This window comes from Neovison vison, chromosome 4 (genome assembly GCF_020171115.1).
Source record: "Neovison vison isolate M4711 chromosome 4, ASM_NN_V1, whole genome shotgun sequence".
In the NCBI taxonomy this organism is placed as follows: Eukaryota; Metazoa; Chordata; class Mammalia; order Carnivora; family Mustelidae; genus Neogale; species Neogale vison.
The window spans coordinates 173,339,635-173,364,093 of NC_058094.1; the positions used below are offsets into that span (position 1 = coordinate 173,339,635).

General features: G+C 37.4%; 1 protein-coding gene across 1 annotated transcript in view; it reads left to right on the forward strand.

Moving 5' to 3' along the window:
* BZW2 (basic leucine zipper and W2 domains 2) overlaps positions 1–24,459 on the forward strand; it is a 61,085-nt gene that overhangs the window by 31,574 nt on the left and 5,052 nt on the right. The window contains exons 3-10 of the mRNA XM_044246144.1: positions 1,145–1,321; positions 5,636–5,739; positions 7,489–7,554; positions 11,646–11,781; positions 15,290–15,399; positions 18,291–18,461; positions 20,400–20,546; positions 21,229–21,367. Coding sequence (XP_044102079.1) covers positions 1,145–1,321; positions 5,636–5,739; positions 7,489–7,554; positions 11,646–11,781; positions 15,290–15,399; positions 18,291–18,461; positions 20,400–20,546; positions 21,229–21,367 — 1,050 coding nt within the window. The remainder of the gene's footprint in view (positions 1–1,144; positions 1,322–5,635; positions 5,740–7,488; positions 7,555–11,645; positions 11,782–15,289; positions 15,400–18,290; positions 18,462–20,399; positions 20,547–21,228; positions 21,368–24,459) is intronic.

A 24,459-nucleotide genomic window follows, 5' to 3' on the forward strand; every position in this document is an offset into this window, starting at 1 on the left:
AAGATAGAGGCACCCCCATGTTCACTGCAGCATTATTTACAATAGCCAAGATATGGAAGCGACCTAAGTATCCATTGATGGATGAATGGATAAAGAAAATGTGGTATATACATATATACCATAGAATATTATTGAACCATAAAGAGAAGGAAATCTTATTGTTTGGGACAAATGGGTAGACCTTGAGGGCGTTATGATAAATGAAATAAGTCAGACAGAAAAACACAAACACCATATGATCTTATGTGTGGAATCTCCAAGACAAAACAAAAACCCCAAACTTATACACACAGAGAACAGACTAGTGGTTGCCAGGGACAGGGAGTGAAGGGGCTGGCAAAATGGGTGAAGGTAGTAAGAAGGAACAAACTTACAGTAATGAAATAAGTAAGTTCCAGGGATGTGATGTACCGCTTGGTGACTACAGTTAATGATACTGTATAGTATGATAGAAAGTTGCTGATAGGCTAGATCTTAAAAGTTCTCATCACAAGAAAAAAGAATTCTAACTGTGTATGGTGGTGGGTGTTATCTAGACATACCGTGATAATCATTTTGCAAAATATACAAACATTGAAACGTGCTGCGCATCTGAAAATAATGTGTCAGTTATATAATTGAAATATTGATAACTGAAACTAGTATATGTCAGTAATAAGAATAATAATAATAAAGAACAAAGAAATGTCCCTCTTCATTTCCTTGCTCCTAATCTTTATTTTGTTAATTGTATATTCTCCTTTATTCTTAGGCAATTCTCCCTGAGTCATTTTCTTTATCCTAAATAAAACAAAATTTTAAGTTTTGATTGTTATACTTTATTTTTTCTCAAGTGGTTAGGGTTAATAGATTACATTGGCCTATCCTACAAATGACAGAAATGATCAGTTATCAATTTTATTATGTATTAGTTCAACTTTTAACATATTTTGTGACCCCTTTAAATAGAAAATAAATCATGTGATTGAGTAAATGTTTCAACAAGGGGTTTCAGAACATGTAAATCTAATAAAAAATTAGTTGTCTTCCAACTTTTAAACAACCACACTCTGAAATAAAGAATAATGAACAAAGGAAATGTACGGTTGCATCGGGGAATAAGTTCTGTAAATGAAAGGAATATTTTGTAACTTATTTATTTTAGATGAAAAAGAGAAATTCGAACCCACAGTCTTCAGGGATACACTTGTCCAAGGGCTTAATGAAGCTGGTGACGACCTTGAAGCTGTAGCCAAGTTTCTGGATTCCACAGGCTCGAGATTAGATTATCGTCGCTATGCAGACACACTCTTCGATATCCTGGTGGCTGGCAGTATGCTTGGTAAGCCGTGCGTTATCGATTCTTCCTCTAGTATTTTCCATTCCAGTGGAGTATTTCCTTGTAAGATAGAATCTTTACAAATTCACGTTAATGAGACTTGATAAAAAAAAAAAAAACACACAGATGGGAGCCTCTACAATTTTTACCTACTTTGCAGTTTGGAATGTTAGTGGCAGGGCTGTAGAAACAGTTAGTAGTTAAGAAAGGCTTAGAAATATCAGTTTTTATGGATGTCATAGCATGGCCACTTTGCTTTACAGCCAAAGGCCAGCTGCTTATGAGTCCTTAATTGTCACGTGCTTCTGGAGCAGATACAGGAGGAGTAAGTAATTTCTGTAGTAGAGTATAACTCTGTGCATGTCTGCTGATTCCTTCCAGTGTATTTAATTCACCCCCAAAGGCCACAGCACCTTTCTTTCGAAGCCCAGCCTTTTTTCATGTGGTGAAATGTAACTATTAACAAATTTAAAAGTAATTCTCTTTCATTAAATGCTTTTTAATCCGTAAATAAGAAAATGTCAGAAATACAGTTCAAATCTGGTTTTTAAAAAATGAGTAGTTGTGGGGCACCTGGGTGGCTCAGTGGGTTAAGCCTCTGCCCTTCAGCTCAGGTCATGATCCCAGGGTCCTGGGATCGAGCCCCACATCGGGCTCTCTGCTCAGCAGGGAGCCTGCTTCCCTTCCTCTCTCTCTCTCTGCCTGCCTCTCTGCCTACTTGTGATCTCTGTCAAATAAATAAATAAAATCTTTTTTAAAAAAATAAATAAATAAAAATTTAAAAAATGAGTAGTTGTGAGCATATAGGTAAAAGGAGTAATGGTAGAAGTTCTAAAATTTTTAAAGGTATGTTAAAAAAGCAAAATAAAAATTATGGAGCAGAGGCATCAAGGAAGAAAGCTTTAGAATACTCTTTCAGTGACATGGTATGTTGATCTAAATGGTGATTAGATGCCATAATGACCCATTGTTCCTCTCCTAGTTATTCTTAGAACTTAGCTTTTATAATTAGTTCCTGTGGTAACCATAAATCAAGAGAGGTGGTCAGATCCCTTAGGCCAGTGATTTTCAGCTGCCTCGGGGGCATTTGCAAGTGTGTAGAAATAGTTGGGTTGCTACAAGACTTGGTAGTGGAGGGAGGTGTGCCACCTATTTTGCTCTGCAAGGGCTATTCAGTGTAATGAAAAATGGCCCTGTCCAGTGTGGTATCTGTGCCTTTCTTTGAGAAATACTGCTTAATGGTTGCCTGGGTGGCTCAGTTGTTAAGTATCTGCCTTCAGCTCAGCTCATGATCCCAGCGTCCTGGAATCGCTGCCCCATATCGGGCTCCTGCTCAGTGGGGAGCCTGCTTCTCAGTCTCCAGCTTCCCGGTATTTGTGTTCCCTTTCTTGCTTTCTCTCTCTCTGTCATAAATAAATAAAATCTGAAGAAAAAAAAAAGAAAGAAAGACAAAAGAAACCCTGTTTAAGCCATCCTATTTAAGGACAACGTACGTACTTTCATGCATTTTTAGTTAGAGCCACAATTAAAAATTCTTCCCTCTGAGAAATCTCTCCATTGGGGTATGTGGCTCCACTTACTAGCTGACCCCCTTTTGATCTGTACTGCTGCTTTTCACCACATACCTGGTTGGTTTCATTGCTGTTATTGTTCTTAAAGATCTTATATTATCATGGCTGATAATTCAAGTCCAAGTATAAGAGCTATGTGTATTGTGTTCAAATCTCACTTCCCAAGAGATAACTTGTTAATATTTTGATTAATTCCCTTCTAGAAATCTCTTTACCTACATATGCTTATTTGTAAGAATAGGGTGATATTATACAAGTATGATACTCTGCCTATGGGTGTTATCTTGGATGATTCCAAAAAGAACCAGAATCATACTGATTTTGAAGCATATTTAATTTGTTCCTGGTTTTCTTTATAATGAATAGTTAGTATCTCTATACACATAACTTTGTACTTTTATCTGATTATATCTTTATATATTTAGTAAGGGATTAATGAATTGAAGGATAGAGCTAGAGCTATCTTTATCTATCTTTGTCTACCTATCAGAGAAAGAAGACCAGCCCTCAAAAGGAATATTCTAATTAATGTTTTATCAAAAATTGTGTTTCTACAAGTTTACCTATACCTTTAGCAATAATATTAGGTACTGTCAAACTTCTCAGTTTTTTTTTAAATTTTGCCCATTAGGTAAGTGATGTTTTCATTCACAAACTTTAAATCAATAGTGAAGTTGAACATTTTCTGATGTGATGATTGGCTTTTCCTATTTCATTAATGATGATATATTTTTATTGAGGTACTGGTAAGTTCTACACAAGAATAGTCTCCAGCGAGTTTCAGTTCTTGCCAACGTCACTCATGACTTTAGTAGTCATTCCTGTAGACCTTTTTCAGTTCTTAATGCCCTCTTGGCAGCTCCTGCTGACCCTCTGTCATTCTTAAAATGGTTTACTTTCTTCTCTCGCATGAGACCATTTCAACTTCGATTTCTCTGGATGCCTTTCACATGACTCTTGGGTTTCCATACTTACTGCCCCCACGTATGGATTAAATTATCTGTACACTTTGCATTGGTAATCTCAACTCTTCATTAACCATCTATATTATGATGATCAGCAAATTTATATCTGCAGTCCAGATTTTGCCCTTTGACTCCACATCTGTATATCCAAAAAGGTAAGGCAGCATGTATGGTAAGACTTAGGAGCACAGCTGGCCTAACCCCCAGATATCTACTGAGGCCAGACCTATGATGTAATGAAGAAAGCCAGCCAGGCATGTTCATTTTACATAAACACTTTGTTTACTTAGTGAGAATGGGAATTGTCTTCATAGCCACAAATAAAATTTACCTTCTTCCATTGTTCTTAAAACAGTAGTCATCTTGGTTTTTTAGTTGTGTTTTTTGAAGAGTAGTTAAAAGAAATATTTTCTTTTGCTTATATTTTGAGGAAAAGAGCAGGCTTACAAAATTTTAGATCGGGCAATTAATACTTGAGTCCGGTATCAGGGGAAAAGAAATTAACAAGCTGCAGCAATATTATTAATGTGTAACAAATGTTTTGTAAAAGAATGCAGTTTTTAAAACTTAACCTCTTAAGAGATAACACTAGAGTTTCAAAATCAGACGTTTCAGTTATATAACTTCTGTGAGATAGGAGTCATTAGCCCAAAGTTTTTAGAAGATTATCATCTTAATAAAATTTTGTTCCAGGTGGTTGTATTCATTACAGAGGGCTAATTAAAATCTTATGCCTAAATTAATTGCATGAAAATAGATTCCTGAAAGAGCTGACTTTTCTAAAAAGTAATTTGCTTATAAAATGATATGCTGGAGTCTGAAGAAGGTTGACTAGGTCTAGCACTTTCATCCAAAGATCTGAAATCACAAATTAAATCAAGATAGTTACATAAATGCTTAAAAGAAGTGGCTGGCACACATATATATTCGTCAAGTATTTGTTGAGTGTTTGAAAGGCATTAGTTGGCTTATCCAAACTCCCTACCCTAATTACAATGAAGGAGAATCAGAAAACAAAAACACCTAGTGTTGATTCTTTTCTTCTAATCAACCAGGGTTTGTAATAGCCATCATTGAAACTTACAGGAGAAGCCTTTGAATGTGCAAATTTGAATCATAGGAAAAAGAGACCTTCTTTTGTTCTAGTCCATTTATTCCATGATGTTATATAGGCCATGGGGAAAAAAGATGAGAGAGAGTGAAACACACTCTTTGCTAACCAACACAGCTGCCAGGTCATCAAATACAAATAGCAAGGAGTCGGAATGTAGACTGTTCAACCCTGCTTGGATAGTAGCGTTAGTGGAGAAGGGAAAAGGTCTCAAACCTACTGAAGTGAAACTAACAAGATCCGCTCTAAGAGCCAAGTCTGGCCAACCTCAGTGGTTGTGGTGAGCTGGAGTCCCACAAAATATTATTAAGCCTGAAAAAGTGAACCGTGTTCCAGTGTGGGACACATCAGGAACTACATGGAGAATAATTGAGTCCAGACTTAAAGTGATAGGATCTTAAAGTGATAGGATCTTATAGTGATAGAACATTACTCTCACACGCTATCGTGGTACTATAAAATGGATCAACTGATTTGCTTTCTATTAGAAATAGACACAAATATGTAACAACATATGCATCTCCACATGTATCCTATCTTATGAATTTTTATGTGATTCTAGATTTTTACATCTAGTTTTACTGTTCTCCTAGATGTGCAGGAATTGATCTGTTCTGCAAATCCTCCTTTCATTTCAGTATTGACTTAATTATTACCTTTCTCTTTTCAGCCCCTGGAGGAACACGCATAGATGATGGTGACAAGACCAAGATGACCAACCACTGTGTGTTTTCAGCAAATGAAGATCATGAAACCATCCGAAATTATGCTCAGGTAGAGCCCCTCATTTAGAGATTGTTGTGTAAGAAGAGAAACATTTGAGCAGAATTTGGGTAACTTTGGGTTCAGAAATTCTACAGGCTACTTCTTTAATAGGAATGTTAGATAGCTCTTAAACCTATGAAAGGATACTCAACTGCATTCATAATAAGGCAGTGGACATTGAAACTTTGCCAAAGTATGGAAAAAAAGTAAAAATAAAAAAAAATAAAACTTTGCCAAAGTAGGCTTTTTTTACTTCTTACCTATACAGAACACAGAGGATTAGTTGCTCGCATAAATTCTCCTGGGAGTATAAATTGGTACAATGTTTAGGGAGAGCAATTTGGTACTGTCTTTTAAAACTAAAACTATACACTTCCTTTGACCCCCACCCATTCCACGTCTAGGACCTTATCCTACAGATACGCTGAAGGTCAGGAAGTGGTGGAACTGTAGAATGGAACAGCCTGGTAAACATGACCTTGTAAGGCTGAACATACGTGCATCGTGACTAGTCAGTTTAAGATTGGTGTCTTCGTATTCTGTCACTGGCTCTTACAGTCAGTTGTTATTCTCAGCTAGACTATGATTGCAAGTCCCAGGACTCGAGTGACTGTGTAAAGTGGAAATCAAGTTTGCTGGATTTTCATACCATTTATTCTTTTTCCTTACTGCATTCTAGTTGCCGGCCTGAGTCATTACTCTTTCCTCATGGGGCGACAGTGTCATTTTTACTCTTGGACTCCATCTTGATCAAATTAAGGGATAAGCATACTAAAAGTTTTAGATGAGAGCTTATTATGTGGCTATAAGTGAAAGGAATTGGATTCAGAAATCATTTCCAGTTATAATAAAAAATAATCAACATTTATAAAATCTCTTATTTAAATAAGAACATTGTATTATTCTATTCAGGCTACCATAACAAAATACTGTAGACTGGATGACTTTAATGGTAGAATTTTATTATTCCCAGTTAGGAAGGCTGGGGAGGCAGATCATGGTGTCAGCCAATTTGGATCCCGGTACAGTTTCTTCTGGCTCTTAGAAGGCAATCAGTCCTATCAGATTAGGGCCCCCCTAATGGCCTCATTTAACCACCTCTTCTCTTAAAGTCCCTACTTGCAAATATAGTCACATTGGAGGTTAGGGCTTCAACATAGGAACTTAGTAGGAACACAAACATTTAGACCATAGCAAACATCATTACACTTAAAAAAAAACAAAAAACAGCCCAGAATTCTACTGGCACAGTGGCAAACCTTGCTTGAATGATCTGACTAGATTTTGAGGGCTAGTAATCTTTTATTACCATTAAGTTATACCAATTTTTGCTTGTCTGCCAAAAAACTTAATCATGTAGGTCTAAGAGTAGGATATCCCTAAAGTCTGCTCTCATCTCCATCATAGCCGTGGTCTTCGTGATGATATCTACAACTCCCTTCATTTCCACTTTTAATCTCTGCGTCTCACAGTTTTAGCATTATTATATTTCCATCAAAGTTATTTTTGGTTTCTTAACCTGTTTACTCCTGACTGAATTTCTTTTATTCTACATGGATGTATTCATCCCCCCAAACTGTCCCCAGGTCATAATAACCCCCTTGAAATCCTTCCAATTCTTTTATCACAGAATGCACACGTGTAAGTACAATTTTCTATTACTATTAGTAGAGGTCCATGTTGTGGTTGTGGTGAGTTTCTACATCTATTGTCTTTTAGAATTGTTTATATGATATTGAACGGTTCTCTTATGTTTAGGTCTTCAATAAACTCATCAGGAGATATAAGTATTTGGAAAAAGCATTTGAGGATGAAATGAAAAAGGTAAAAATTCAAATGTGATGTCTTATCTCTTTAAAGTAATGAAGTGGAGGGGGACAAAAATTTTGCATATACAGTGATAGTGCTGAAGTACCATGAACATAGTAAGCTTTTTTTTTTTTTTTTTAAGGTTTTATTTGGTTATTTGACAGACAGAGATCACAAGTAGACAGAGAGGCAGGCAGAGAAAGAGAGAGGGAAGCAGGCTCCCCGCTGAGCAGAGAGTCCAATGCAGGACCCGATCCCAGGACCCTGAGATCATGACCTGAGCCAAAGGCAGCGGCTTAACCCACTGAGCCACCCAGGCGCCCCACATAGTAAGCTTTTAATAAATATGTCGAATGAATGAATGCGACAGGTCATTAGCTAATAGCTGTAGGAAAATATACACGATTAGCCTAGACTTTGTTCATTCATGTTTAATGTAAGCAGCCTACTTTGCTCCATAGGAATGGTTTTATAGCGTCTGATCCCAGACTTTGAGGGCTTCAAGTAAAAACTAGAGATACCAAAATATGCAAGAAAAAGTATTATATCAAGCAAAGAGTCAAGGTGTGGTGATTTAATCAGTTAAAGCAAGTGAAAGAATGTATGGATAGCAGCTAATACCCAGCTACATTTTTTAATTTCCAAAAATACAGTTTAGCAAAGGGGATAAAAGCATTTCTTGGGAGATAATATATGAGTGTCAATCTCAGAGGTGTTTCTCATCTGTAAAATAGCTGCCATAAGATGACATACCTCATAGTTTTGTGGAAATAAACCCAATAACCTATAAGGTGGTGAATAGTTGAGTGACCTCTAGCAAGTGGGGAAAAGAAATAGTCGCACCTCATTTTAAAAAGCCCTCCTTTCAGTAATTGCAACATGCGCCCTCTTCCAGTTTCTAACTCTTGGATGTTTACATATAGCACCCACTCCATTACCTTATTATAGATTTGTGTGTTGCCTTTTATTGTTTCCAATTTTAGGTATCTGCCTAAATTATACATTAAGGGAAAAAGGAACCGTAACATCTACTTTGCTACTTACTTGCTTCCCGCTAGTCAGGAGAATGTCCCTGACAAGTTGGAGAAGGTGCAAAGCAGCCATTTGGTTGTTTAACCTCAGGCATATTACTTAAATTCTGCGTGCCTCAGTTTACTTTTCTGTGAAATGAGGATCAAGGCTTTTGTAGGTATTAACACAGAGAAAGGAATCAGAAAAATAGCTGGTACCCTTGACAAGTTTTAGCTGTATAATTCAGGTAAAATAATATGTGTTTGTATATATATATATATATATATATATATATATATATATATATATATATATATATATACATGTATATATAGCTATATAGTTATTTATAATAGGAGACCTATATAAGTGCATTTAAAAATCTGGAAGTACACCCATTAAATAGCTAATAATCTTAATTCTAAGGAAGCAGGGTTAGAGGGGAGATCACATTTTTATTATTCTGTGGTGGTCGATTTTATTCTTACTATTGTATATTAAAACTTTTTTAACTGGGAAAAAAAGTGTGATCCATTACATTGCTAGGTGCCTACAAAATAACAAGCACTTGATTAAATAAAGGAGAGGAAATAATAGGGGGAAATTATGTAAAGCATTTAAATAAGCACATTACCACTTTTGTCTAATAATACCATTCATATTTTTACTTCGCTTAGCTCATTGAAAATTTCCTTTGCTATTATATTCATGTGATAAATATGCTTTGAAGAACTATTTATTTTTCACAATATATCCATTTTTCAAGGAATGTTCTGGAATACACACAGCATTTGATTTTAATGCTGTGTGTATTGATTAATATAATTGACCAGGGGCGCCTGGGTGGCTCAGTGGGTTAAAGCCTCTGCCTTCAGCTCAGGTCATGATCCCAGGGTCCTGGGATCAAGACCCACATCAGGCTCTCTGCTCAGCAGGGAGGCTGCTTCCTCCTCTCTCTCTGCCTGCTTCTCTGCCTACTTGCGATCTCCATCTGTCAAATAAATAAATAAAATCTTTAAAAATATATATGTAATTGACCAATGTGAATATTAATTTAAAAAATCTATCTTTTGCACTATTTTGTTATAATGGAGTAATTTTAATGACTGTGAGTAATTGATGTGCTTCAAAAGTAGTGTTTAAAAGTTTATTTTGGAAGCCATTTCTCATTATTCACTTGAATCTTAATCATCTTTACAATCAGAGGAAAAGGTGAAAGTAATGGGAAGGGTCTATGATTTTCTCAGTCCTTTTACTCTGCCTTGTTCCTGGTATTCCCTGGAGCTTTCCCCATTGATGCTCTCATTCCCTTGGTGTTTTCTTACAACTTTGTCTTTAATTCATTGAGACTTTAATAGGCATAACCTATTATGCCTACTGGGATATGGGAGTGAAATGGACTAGTTCAATCCCAGTTCTGTCGCTTACTCATAATACAAATATTTAGAATCAGATAATTTATTTTAATGTAATAATTCTTTAACTGTCAGGGATAGTAACAATATCGCCCTTTGGGCTGCACAAAATAAATGGCATTTGGTTGGTGCAAAGTAGTGAAAAAGTCAGCAAGGCCCCACCCAATAGTGATAGTGAGCCCTGGGGATCTTGGTAACATGCCCCAGGACTATGAAACAGAGAAGATAGTCATGGAATCGAGTCAACCCATTAGGTGGGGGAACCTTAGGAAAGAGGAGGGCATTGCTGAATATTCTTAGAATTAAAAATGGTAAGTGAGGTATAATCCCGTTTGCATTGGTTTTCCTTTAACCTCTTTAGGGTTGCTACTTTTTTTATTTCCCCTCCAAAACTGCTCTTTCCAACTTACATCAGAGGCCTTTTCTCCATTAAGAACTTGGGTCAGCTGCAATTGCACTCCTGGGTATTTACCCGAAAGATACAGATGTCGTGAAAAGAAGGGCCATCTGTACCCCAATGTTTATAGCAGCAATGGCCACAGTCGCCAAACTATGGAAAGAACCAAGATGCCCTTCAACGGATGAATGGATAAGGAAGATGTGGTCCATATACACTATGGAGTATTATGCCTCCATCAGAAAGGATGAATACCCAACTTTTGTAGCAACATAGACGGGACTGGAAGAGATTATGCTGAGTGAAATAAGTCAAGCAGAGAAAGTCAATTATCATATGGTTTCACTTATTTGTGGAGCATAACAAATAGCATGGAGGACAAGGGGCGTTAGAGAGGAGTAGGGAATTTGGGTGAATTGGAAGGGGAGGTGAACCATGAGAGACTATGGACTCTGAAAAACAGTCTGAGGGGTTTGAAGTGGCGGGGGGGTGGGAGGTTGGGGTACCAGGTGGTGGGTATTATAGAGGGCACGGCTTGCATGGAGCACTGGGTGTGGTGAAAAAATAATGAATACTGTTTTTCTGAAAATAAATTGAAAAAAAAAAAAAAAAGAACTTGGGTCAGATCCTCCATTACCTCATCACCAGGGCTGGCAAAGCTGCATGATCCAAGAAATAGCAAGTTTGAGTCTTGTTATTTTTATAAGAGCATCAAGAACTTAGAAAACCATTCTAACCCAACACTCTTGTCTTAAAGAATATTACATGCTCTGAATTCAGAGAAGTGAATGCTCATGTCGAAACTTACAGACTTCTTCCTGTTTTTTGTTCATTGTGCTATAACAGGCCCCCCAAAAATGAATAGATGTAGTGGGGGGGACAAAGGCACCCTCAAAAATGAGAAATGTGAAGGACAATAATGTATTTCAGTAAATGTTATGCTTATTATGTAAAACTTACTCTTAGTCCTGTACAAAGTCAAATGTAAATTTTTTATGTAACCTATTCACACTGTTCTCCAAATATCTCTTTTTGTTCCCATGGATGTTATCTATAGCTATGTGTAGGTAAACTTGGAAGAAAGGAGCCATGCCTGAGAAAGTCACTTTCCTTAGCATCTAATTTCTAAGTGAACCTATGTATGTGTTTCTAATGAACAATAATTCTGCTCTGCGTATGACCAACTGGTTGTTCACATCTAGCCATGCATGGATGTTCTGTTCGTTCTTTTCCTACTTTGGTCCTTTGCTTTATAGACATGGTTTCTTTTGTTTGACCCACAGCTTCTCCTCTTCCTTAAAGCCTTTTCCGAAACAGAGCAGACAAAGCTGGCAATGCTGTCGGGGATCCTGCTGGGCAATGGCACCCTTCCCGCCACCATCCTTACCAGTCTCTTCACCGACAGCCTAGTCAAAGAAGGTAAGGGCTCTCGTGTTTTCTTAGCTGGCAAATGTGAAAAGTAAAGCCACACATGATTAGGAAAATACCAGCACCTCTTCTTCCTGTGATCTGCTACCCACCCATTCTCCATGTAAGAGATTTTCTGTTTATCTTTCAACAGTAAGAATTGTACATGTTTATTGTGGAGAATTGGAAGAAAGAATACGCATACTTCTGTACAAAGAAAAACCAATAATAAACTGAAATTTGGGGTGTATGACTTAATGCCTAGGTCAGATACCCTGAAATTGTTGTAGTCTAAGCCATTTCTCTCCATTTAGTTGTCACTGGCATATTTTGCTGAAAAGTGCTTCATTGTGCTTTGTGGGACATTTAACCTCTTTGCCCTCGGACACAAAATGCCGACATGTAGCACCCACCTCTATTTAGTATAACGAAAAAGGCCCCTTCTTGTTTCCAAATGTCCCCCTCTCCTGCCCTGAATGTTTATTTCCCTGTTAGAACCATTCTTCTAAACCATTAGTTCTCAAAATCTTGTGCTCAGATGTTCATTTTGATCACATTTTAAGATATTCATTATCTCAGTTTTAGAAAAAAGTCCAGATGGATGCATCAAAGTCTTGCTTTAATTTTAAGGCATTAAGAATTTTAATAGGCATGTATACAATCATTTGGTTAGAGAATACAACAAAAGTGGGCTCTTGGAGGAGGATAATGATATTCGAGTTATAATGTGACACAAAACAAAGAGTTATTTTTTTCTTAAAAATAAAGGAGCTTTTGTGAAAACATCTGTTTCTTCTTAGAACTTAGTTTTTCTCCTACAAATGTTGAAGTCCCAGCCTCATTGATGCCTGCAGTGAAATGGATTATAGTTTTCTTTTGGCTGAAAAAAGATTAGTAAATTGAGAGTCAAGATATTATTTAGAGATTTTCTATAGTTTTTGGCAAAACATAGCTTAGATTTATGATAATTCTGACTCTGTGATTGTTACTAATATGTTGCTAATATTATGACATTTTGAAGTGTTTTCCTGAAGAGAAATGGTGATATTGCACATCTTATTGATGTTGTGAGCCATTTTCACACTTAAATAAATCAACGTAAAATGTAAACAGTATATGTTAATTATATTAGATTATCCTAGCCTTTATAACAGAAAATACTTGTCTTTCTGGTTGTATTAAAATCCTACATGAGATCTATAAGTTCCTTATATGGAGACAAACCATAAGTGACTCTTAATCTCACAAAACAAACTGTGGGTTGCTGGGGGGAGAGGGGTTTGGAGAAGGGGGGTGGGTTATGGACATTGGGGAGGGTATGTGCTTTGGTGAGTGCTGTGAAGTGTGTAAACCTGGCGATTCACAGACCGGTACCCCTGGGGATAAAAATATATGTTTATAAAAAATTTAAAAAAAAAAAAGAAATTAGAGGCTTAAACTTTTGCTTCCTAAGTAGAAACATATTAATACAAATTACCCTTTTTTCCCAACTCTGCACCCAGCAAATAGCTAAGGAGAATAAGATTATCCCACCAAGGAGAATCTTGAGTACAGAGAAATTCTCCAGATTTTCTAACAAGAAACACTGTTAATGCAAAGTGATAGGTTTAGCCAAGATTTGGATTCTTTTTTTTTTTTTTTTTTTTTTAAAGATTTTATTTTATTTATTTTTTGAGAGAGAGAGACAGTGAGAGAGAGCATGAGCGAGGAGAAGGTCAGAGAGCGAAGCAGACTCCCCATGGAGCTGGGAGCCTGATGCGGGACTCGATCCTGGGACTCCAGGATCACGCCCTGAGCCGGAGGCAGTCGTCCAACCAACTGCGCCACCCAGGCGTCCCAAGATTTGGATTCTTAGTTTAAAATATTATAATGCTTTGTTTCTAGTGAAATACAGATTATACCACATTTTAATTGTTATTTTGATTTAAAGACATAAATATATAGGAAATTTTACACCGACTTGGTGAACGGGAGTGTTAAAAATTCATGTCAACAAATATAAAATCCTCCAGGTTGTAGCACCTGTGTTATTGTCCTAGCCATGGTTTCTGTTTCTTTGTTTTTTTCTTTTTTGGCTAGTTCCTCTGCTTATTTAAATAAAGAAAATTTGACAAAGCTGATGTTTGTATAAATGATATATCAACTGGACACTTTTACTTGCAACTAACTCAAAGACAAGACTTAAAATTGCTATATAAGAACATTTGTTGGCATATAAGAACATTTATTTCTTATGTAACAAAAAAATATAAAAGTCGGATAGACTACAGGATGAAACAACAATGGCATCCGGGTCTTGAATGTTTTATCCCATAATTTCTCACTACCATTCATAACATCAACTTCACTCCAAGGATGATTTCCCTAGTAACTGTAAGATGCCTGCTAGTGTAGTTAAGGCACATGCTTTCTTGCTCAAATTGAGTGGAAGAGTAATTTTCAACATAGGATAATTTATCTTGCCTTCAGCTGATTGGCTGCCATAAGCCACATGACCAGTTTTGGCCTGGTAACAGTTGCCAGGGAGATGCTCTGGGCAGATGGGCTTCTGCTGCAGTCTCTAAATGAATCATTGCAGAAGGAGGTCGTACCAGAACTTAGGCTAGAAGTCACCTGGCCTAACCAAAATTGAAATTCTCTTGGGAAAGTGGAAAGGGGAGTAGAGCTTCTTAGATCAAAAATAGTGAAGACTTCACTTGAGAAATACCAGTTTAATATTTCAACTACATTTGAATTGTTCATTAAGTAAATGTAACATTACCTTGCAAAGTTGAAGTGTTCACAGAAGAACTATCTACTAATGATAATTATTTATATTTGGAAATAAACGCTAATGTAGGTATGGATATGTAGTTCAGTGGTTTTCTGATTAATATAGCTCTTTTAATCATCTCTTTAAAAATATCGAGAAAAAAGTTCAATTTGAAACAGCATCAATATTTTTATAGCTTAACTCAATGAGCATTTTCAAATGCTTTTTACAAAAGTAAAATTGTAAGTTAAATGATGTACTTTCTTGTATAGCTTTATTTATATCTGTCACTATTAATGGTATTTAACTGGTATCATTTATTAGCAAATTAGTTCATGTTGCCATTTCATTTTTATGTCTCAAGATTTGTTTGTTGTACCTCAGGATCATTGTTAAACACATGAAATATTGGTGAGCCACATGGTGAAGTAAAGACAAAGTCACTAGAAAATACTGGGCTTTTAATCTGTTTTAAACCAAGGTAAAACTAAATAAATAAATTTACAGTTAACTATACCAGGCTAGCATTAGGGAGACCCACTTTGAAAAATATTTTAATTCTTTTTCCTTCTAATGAAAATGCTCTCTTTTGAGTAATGAAAATAGAACTGTGCCTAAAGAAGAGACTAGAACTGTACCTGGAGAGCTCTCTGTTTTACCTCTACCAAATCAAGTCTTTGAGCACTTTACTCATTTCAGGAAACCCAGTGGGTGCTGATGAAAGGAATGAAACTCTCACTTTTTTCTTTTTTCTTTTTTTTTAAACAGGCATTGCAGCCTCATTTGCTGTCAAGCTTTTTAAAGCATGGATGGCAGAAAAAGATGCCAACTCTGTTACCTCTTCTTTGAGAAAAGCCAACTTAGACAAGAGGCTGCTTGTAAGTGTCGTCTAGACAAGGGATTGTACTCTTGATGCTTCAGTTGTGGCTTTGACAATGCGTGACTGAAATGCTTGGGTCTGTTTTCATTTGGAACATGGTTCCGTTTATTTCTGTTTATTTGGCAGATCGAAACAAATTCCATCTTAATCTTCGTAAATAAATGGAATGATGAAATTAAAGAGTCATAGGGACTACTGAGACTTTCAAATTGGGTAGTTTGTCAGGATTGAGTCAACATTGATCAGAATTAACACTTTATTTTATAACTAGTAACTATACAGGTTTAAAGTTGTAATAATAAGTCCCATCAGTCCCACCTAATTAAACACTTATGTTAGGTTAGAGATAGATGATGCTGATCTCACGTAGTTGTTACTTTGTTAATCCATAACAGGATTCCCTGTTTATGCCAAGATACCATGGAAATACTTGGGTTTTTAGGAAAGGAAATAAGTTTATTGTGGTTGATTTGAAGCGCCCGTGATCACAATTGTTTGATTATATGTTTATTTCTCTATCTTTATGTTTTTCCAAAAAAAGCAAGAGTAATATTTTGTTCTTGAATTTCTCCCTGCTCTCTACAATTTCTTTCAACAGCTATGCAGATGACAAGAAATTTCTGCAAGTGACATTGCTTTCACAATCTAGAACAAAGTCTAAAATTGAAAGACACCCTTGCTATCTTCTGTTCACCTGGTCTGTCCTCTGTTTTGTACTTTTGAGGTATTGCAGTGTGCAAGGGTATCTGTCAGTCTAATTCTAAACATGGGCTCTTCCCCTCAGAAAACCCAAGAATAATTTTAACTGTAAATGCTTTTACTTTCAGTCACTTAAAATTCCTTTGTCTCTTGAAGTTTACCTTAAAACAGCACTTTGAGGGTCTTTAAAGTCTTTAGAATATGATAAAGAAGAAGAAAGGTATAGAATCCAGTTATTTTCTGCCACTGATAATAATTTTTAGTCAGCCTGTATTTGAGTGTCTGTGCTAGGACCAGGCATGGTCCTAGAAGCTGAGGAGACAGGAGAGGACAGGACAGAAAAGTTCCCTGCCTTCAAGAACCCACTTTTTCATTGACTTTGGGTAGATCCTTGCACATAGAAGGAGAAATCGAAGTGACTAGGTGGGCTGAGCAGGGTGGAAGCTCATATGAAGGGGAGGATGTGTTTGGTGAGTCAGATGAAAGAAAAGCTTTGGCAAGGTTCTCAGCAGAACTGTGCACATGTGTTTAGGGTCTAAACGAGATCCCTTTGGCTTTGTTTTGGGAATGGACTCAGAAACAAAAGTAGAAGCAGGGAGACCTTAATCTGATGGATGTTTGTATCTGGATAGGGTTTTTCTAACAAACACAAACCGTGTTCCAAGGGGTAAATGTCATGATAGGATTTAGACTGACTTGACTTCAGTTTAATCTGAATAATAATCTTCAATGTATTATGTGTCATTTATAAGGATTTTGGATATATTTCATAAATAAGCCACCAGTAATATGTTTGATGGTCTATTTCTCTGAACGTAACTTTAGATCAAACTTTGCAGTACCGTTCTTCCTAAATTGAATATTGAATGCCTGTGTGAAATAACGGAATAATTATCGGCCATGAGTATACTCAGTTACATCTTTAAATATATCTGGCTGCATAATTTTGTTCAAGCTACTTAGCCTTATTGAGACTTAATTGATCCTCTGTAAAAATTTTTACTTTACATAATTATGAGGAGAATGCCCACCACATTTTGATTCATGGTAGAAACTCAGATTAGTTCCCTGCATCCCAAATTTGGAAGACTTTTTGAATGGGAGAACAAATGGCAGAATTTCAGTATGATATGAAATGTTTGCTAAACATGAACGTGTGTTTAATAGCTGCTCCCATCAACTCTTCTGACATTTTGAAACTTACAACTCAACAAGGGAAGTTTTGGGGTGATACAGAGAATTGAACTTTGAGTCATGTCATAGAAGACTTTGGCTCTGTCCCTGTATGTGGTGGCAAACATATTACAAATTTTTCTACTGAGATTTTTACTGGAGCCATATAACCACTGACCGTGCGTGTGTGCATATCTAACCTCCATAAAGTTTGGATCTATTTTTTTAGACTGCAGCAGTCTGAAAAATTTGAGAGCTTTGAAAACTGTCTTAATATCTTAGTTGGGTGTTGAAGTCACACAGGATTAGAACATGACTAAGTGTTACTGAGACTCTGCCAAGCTGTGTAAGGTAAAATGGAAATGAGGTAAAAATATGCAAGCAGCCATGGTGAATTGCTCTCTTTAAAAATTTCCAGCAGAATTATGTAATGAACCAGAGTTTGGTAGGGTGGGTTTAGATTAGATCTTACTGTGACTTAATTTAGAGCCACAGATAAGACAAGAATTCTCTTTAGCTCCAAGCTAGTATTAGAATAATAGCATTATCTTAGAATGTGAATAGAGGTTCTTGAGATAATAGTCAATGTTGTTTTTCTGATGTTATCTCAAGTCATCTCCCCATTATTAAAACTGACTTTTGTCTATTAACTGGTAAGTTACCATGTTATTTGCACTTAATTTAGCAGATTTACTTATGTATTCATACATGCTACACTCTGATTAAAGTGAAAGAAAAGTAAATATGGTTCAAAATGGGTGAAGCTAGTTTATGTAAGTTGCTTAGCTTTTTTTTTTTTTTTTTGCTTCCTCTGTAAAACTGCCTAATTTTAGAAGGTGCTTAGCGAATGCTCAAGAAATATACCCAAGATTTATTCTTCTCGGCAATCATTCTCTGTTCTGGCATTCCAAATATGAGATATTCTTAGTGCTGTTTTAATATGAAAATGTTGTCCTTTAGGCTTGCTGGAATTTGAATGGTTTTTTGTTTAGCAGTCTTTTCCCTTTTGTCTTTCAGGAGCTCTTTCCGGTTAATAGACAGAGCGTGGATCATTTTGCTAAATACTTCACCGATGCAGGCCTGAAGGAGCTTTCTGACTTCCTTCGCGTCCAGCAGTCCCTGGGCACCAGGAAGGAGCTGCAGAAGGAGCTGCAGGAGCGTCTTTCTCAGGAATGTCCAATCAAGGAGGTGGGGAACTGTCAGCTTCCCTCACCGGGAAACCCATGCCCTAAGAGGAATGGCATTATGTCACACAAGCTTGACCTTCCTTAAGGAGACCTCCCATTGTCTACTTCTGTGAACTTCCTCTACTTGTGTATACCATTTAAACTAGCTCAGTGCCAAAGTTTTGGTTCAGAATCCTCTAGCTTGTTCCAGAAATTAGTGATCATTTCCACACATGTGATTTATTGTATCAGGCCACTGTGATGAGCAAACTAGCTCATCTGCCAGATAGAGTTGCCATCCACTATCAGTATACGCCATGATATGGTGGTTTTTCCATTTGACCACAGGTAATATAATATGGTTAAGCATATGGGTAGTGTTTGAAAGCAACACTGGGTATTTCATGGATCACCAGGTATGAATATATAGTTTTTTCATTCTTTTTTTATTTTAAGAGAAAAAATGTTGATGGTTTTTTAATTCATATTGTGGAAAAGGACAAGTTGGGCCAGTGACTTGTTGGATCACACTCAGAGTAGCTGGGTTTCCCTGTAAATATAAATATTACATTTTTTTATAACAGTAGTTCATAGAGCTGTGACTGTATCTTTGTAATTTTTTTTAAAAGTCCTGTCTCCAGAAAACTTCCTATTTGAACTTTAACATGATAATCCAAAATTAAATCAAGTCCTTTCCTTTTTCTGTTTGCTTCTAAGTCCCCAACCCTTAGCACTCTGCATGCTCTTGAGTGGCCCCTTACATGGTTTGACTGGAGAATCCCAGACCAATGCTATCCAGCAGATGGAGGTGTTGGGACAAAAAATATTTCTAAATCTCATGGCAGTAAGGTCAGCAATATATTGAGTAACGTTTCTCCAAGCAAGAACTTGAACATGATTGTCCATGGAGGGTAAAAAAAAAAGGGGGGGGACAATCAAAAAATGTTGTGATGCTTCTGGATGCAAACATGTCGCCTGTCTTTGCAGCTTTCTTTAGCCAGCCCAGGCACTGGAGCTTTCCAGTTCCTTCTCTTCTTGAAGGCCACTAGCCCCATTCCTGACACCTCTGCGTCCCAGGCCAGGGGGAAGGAAACAGTGTCTTTTCACTTGAGTCAGGGAGGGGGGAGAGTTGCGTTAGTCACAGAGTAGTACAACTTGACATAGATGATGGTGTTTAATCACTTTTGGGGACCTAACCTGTCTTTGTGATTGTATTGTAAAAGGGAAAAAATTTTTTTCTAAACCAGTTTGATATAAAATACATTTTAAGCTGGGCAGATCTTTTATCCCATGTCATCAGATTTGAGGATAAATTTGCATATTTAAACATGGTTGTAAGGGGAGAAATCTGTTCAGAGTTGCTGCATTGATACGAATCCTATAAAAAAAAAAAATTGCCTTTGCATTTGACAGTTTACTCACATGGGGCATGAGGGTCCTCAAAAGTAATCATTCTGTATTAAGGAATCAATATATTAAGGAATATATTGTGGTGGATGGACTTGCATAAACCCAAGCCATTATTCATCAAGGGGTTTAAAGCTGAGAGTTGGAGTTAAAGATTCATAGTTCCGTTGCCTTGTTTAAACCCCAGAGAATCAAACCAGCTCAAGTAATCAGCTCTGCTGGACCCAGAGGGGCTCCTGCATGTAAAAGAATTACCCCCTAAGAAACAAAGATTCCCTCTTATTTCCTATTCCCCAGCAGCTCCTGGCCGGACAGAAACCTATTAATTTTTGGACTAAAAATAACTGTGGTTTAAAAAAAATAGAATAAAATAACTGTGCTTTGTGAACAAATCATTGTTCTTTCTTCCTCTTGTAATCTGAGACTAGGTACTAGGAAAAGAGGGACCAAGCTGAATGTTTGTCCCCCCAAAAGCCTTTGACTAACCAGGCACAGTGAAAAGGAAGCGCCCATCTGCCTCTTAGTCTCTGACTCCTTTCTCCATGAAATGCAGGTGGTGCTCTATGTTAAAGAAGAAATGAAGAGGAATGACCTTCCCGAGACAGCGGTGATTGGACTTCTGTGGACCTGTATAATGAATGCCGTTGAGTGGAACAAGAAAGAAGAACTGGTTGCAGAGCAGGCCCTTAAGCACCTGAAGGTACAGGGTCAACAGGGACCCGTCCTGGTTGCAGGCCAACTGCAGCTTGTTAACTGTACGCATGACACATGGGTTCAACTGCAGTTCACCCAGCTTTAGGCCAGAGAGAGATTTCCTGGGTGTTTTGGTTTTTTGTTGTTGCTTTGTTTGTTTATTTCTTCCAAATTTGCCACTACCTAAAATGTCACAGGTGTAAGGGTCTATGAAATATATTGAAGGTAAGTTCTTACTAAACACAATGTTGGGGGCACCTGGGGGGCTCAGTCAGTTGAACTTTATCCCACTGAGCCACCCAGGCACCCCAAGATACTAGGATTAAAAAGTAAATTTGGGGGGCACCTGTGTGGCTCAGTGCGTTAAGCCTCTGCCTTCAGCTCAGGTCATGGTCTCAGGGTCCTGGGATCAAGCCCCGAATCAGGGTCTCTGCTCAGCAGGGAGCCCGCTTCCCCTTCTCTCTGCCTGCCTCTCTGCCTGTTTGTGATTTCTCTGTCAAGTAAATAAAATCTTTGAAAAAAAAATAAATAAAAAGTAAATTTTGATTGGACATAATGTTATAATAAAATATTCCTAAAAGTGAATGCTTTCTAAGCAAATCTCCAGATTTCTGCTGTGATTCAAGTATTCTTGGCCCTGTACCTCCCATGAAAATTAATGGTTGGTTTTACTCCCCACTTTTTTCCAGCAATACGCTCCGCTGCTGGCTGTGTTCAGCTCCCAAGGCCAGTCAGAGCTCATACTCCTCCAGAAGGTTCAAGAATATTGTTATGACAACATCCATTTCATGAAAGCTTTTCAGAAGATCGTGGTTCTCTTTTATAAAGGTATCTATCCATGTTGCTCTACCCCTGCGTTTCCATGGGTTTTTTTGGTTTTGTTTTGGTTTGGTTTTTTGTTTCTGTTTTCGTGTGTGTGTATGTTTGTGTGTATTTCCGTGTTTTACTGAAGCTCTTTGAAGCCCAGCACAAAGGTTGAGGCAGAGGGGGACATTGGGGTTCATGCTAATTTTTGCAAGTTTCAGTGAGGCAGCCATCTTTTGTGAAGAAAGTACTAATGCCATATATGCATGGTTAGGCCCCTGGGCACATTGCCAGAAGACTGGTGATAAACCGGTTATTACTTTTGGTGGGGAGGAATGGTGAAAAAGACTGTAATAACACAAAGTAATGAGGTCTGCTTTTGAATTGTAAGGCTTAGGTCTAATAACAGTGCTACCAAAGGTTGCCTGTAGTATGTTCAGACCTTCCCAGGTGCTATAATAGCTGACTAAAATTACTGAAATAATTAGCTTTTTACTTTGTATTTTAATTGTTTGGCCCAACCGTTCTCCTGTTTTTTAAGGAAGTGACTATTTTTAGATTTTTCACTTTACTGTCTTTTCATCGAGTTTGTAAGGATTAGGTTGTCATGACAACTGGCACAGCCTTTAATAAATGAATGCTTTTGAACTGATTTGTCTCAACACCTGTAGTATATAAAAAAAGATCCTGAACTATTTTTTGGTCTGAGTTCATGTAGTTTTATGGGGGGGAAAAGGAGAACTGAAGAAATGATAACATTTTGACCATTATAAAATGCTTGTTTGAAGGTACTACAATCTTAAATGGCAATTTAATTTAAAAAAAAAAGGTATAAATTAACATCAACCAAATGTTTCTTTTCTTTTTTATGTGTTCTTAAATTTGTCAATTTTGAATGATAATTTGGTCATGTGAAGTGTAAGAAATGTTACATTATTGATTAATAGCTCATTTTAAATAGCTATTAACATGTTCAAGCATCTCAGGGTTTTCTTTGGCCATCCAGTTTCTTTAGATGCGTAGGTCTTAACCCACGGGTGTTTGGGTGATACTTCACTTCTCAGCATTAAGGTTCTTGGCACAACTTTTATATCAGGAGAACATGCTGACTGCCAAGGCCTATTTGAAGTTCAGTAATTGGTGTTGTCCTCTGGCCAGATCAAATGAAGTCCTCTTAGACATGGTCATGAGATACAATATCCTAAAACTAGGGCTTAAAGGACACCCAAGGTGACCCATCAGAACCAAACCTGCAGATCATATTGCCAACCCACCTGTGGTACCCAGTTGCCAAGAAGGAGAAGCCGTGTCTGTCCAGCCGGTGGCCATTCTGTCAACACCAGCCATAGCTGACTCCATTGTAAACTGGTAGAGAGACCTGTGAGACAGGTTTCACATTTGCTTTGTGAGTGGCCAGTATTTTCCTCTACAGAAAAGCAAACTGTTTATAAACTAGTAGCCTAAGCACACAATTTACTTTCTTGTCACATAATAGCTAACCCAACTCTATAGTGTCTCTTACCAAATCTTTTTGTAACTGAGACATACTTACTCGAGCCTTATCTGCAGGAGCACCTCATTTTTTAAAAAAAATATTTTATTTATTTATTTGACAGACAGAGATCACAAGTAGGCAGAGAGGCAGTCAGAGAGAGCAGGGGGAAAGCAGGCTCCCTGCTGAGCAGAGAGCCCGATGCGGGGCTCAATCCTAGGACCCTGGGATCATGACCTGAGCCGAAGGCAGAGGCTTTAACCTACTGGGCCACCCAGGCGCCCTAGGAGCACCTCATTTTATCATTGGACTTACCTCATTCACATGCACATACACACACAACTTTTTGTCAGTAAGGGTGTCTATTAAAATCCTTTTTCCGTTTCCCAGTTTAACCATGAATGTCGACATCCTTCCCCATTGTGCTCCTTACGACAACTGACAACAAAACCGGTTGCTTTGAGTTATTCCCTATTCTTCAGCCCCAAATGCTAAAAGAACACTGACCTGAAATTATAAAATAACCGGATGTGGGTACCAAGAAGTAAAAAGCAGCAGCATTAGGTCTTCCTTAGGCCATTAATTAACTAGGTGGTCACTTTTTTTTTTTTTTTTAAGATTTTATTTATTTATTTGTCAGAGAGAGGGAGAGCGAGAAAGCGAGCACAGGCAGGCAGAGGCAGAGGGAGAAGCAGGCTCCTGCTGAGCAAGGAGCCCGATGTGGGACTCGATCCCAGGACCCTGGGATCATGACCCGAGCCGAAGGCAGCTGCTTAACCAACTGAGCCACCCAGGCGTCCCTAGGTGGTCACTTTTTAAACAACAGTCGGTACAGTCTGTAGAAAGTATAAGCAGACCCGAGGGAACACAGGAAGGTGTCAGCATCAAATTTATCCTGGCTTAGTTATTGTTGTAAATGAAATTAGAAAACTGTAAAATGGAAACTGAAAATACATCACTGAGAAGTGAAAACTAAATGCGGTTTTTTAGGTAATTTCATAATTTCCCACAAAATTATACATAGAGTCTGTTTTTCTGAATGAAATAATTACTTTTTTTTTTTCTCTCAGAAAGATGGAATCCGCAAGGAATGATTTTCCATCCTACTGTTAAAAGAGTTACCATGTTTACCTTCTTACTTTTTTTGGATAGTATTTTTTCTTTGACTTAATTTTACATGACAAACACCTGTGTACTAGGAGATGTACTTTTTTTTCCCCCCCACAAGGACTTAGATGGTCTTTTTTTTTTTTTCCAAGATTTTATTTCTTTATTTGAAATTTCTTGATTTTATTTATTTCTTTCTTTCTAAAGCTAAGTACCAGTCTCAGCATGTAGATCAGAAAAATAGAAGAGTCTCTTCTCGAGCACCGTCGGTACCTCTGTCATAGATTGTATTATTTGCAGATAGTTCTTAGGTTGAGTTCTGTCCTTCATGCGTATTTTTCTGAAAGAAACTTTCTTTTCTTGTCCTAAAAAAAACTTGACTGGCCCTTTCACCATGTGTTCTCAGCATTCTTAAGGTAAATTATTTTTGACTTGTGTCTCTATGGGATACCCCTAAAATAACGAGTCTCCTAAGTTCTAAGTGACGTGGTTTGGGGTTTTTCTTAAATATATTTTT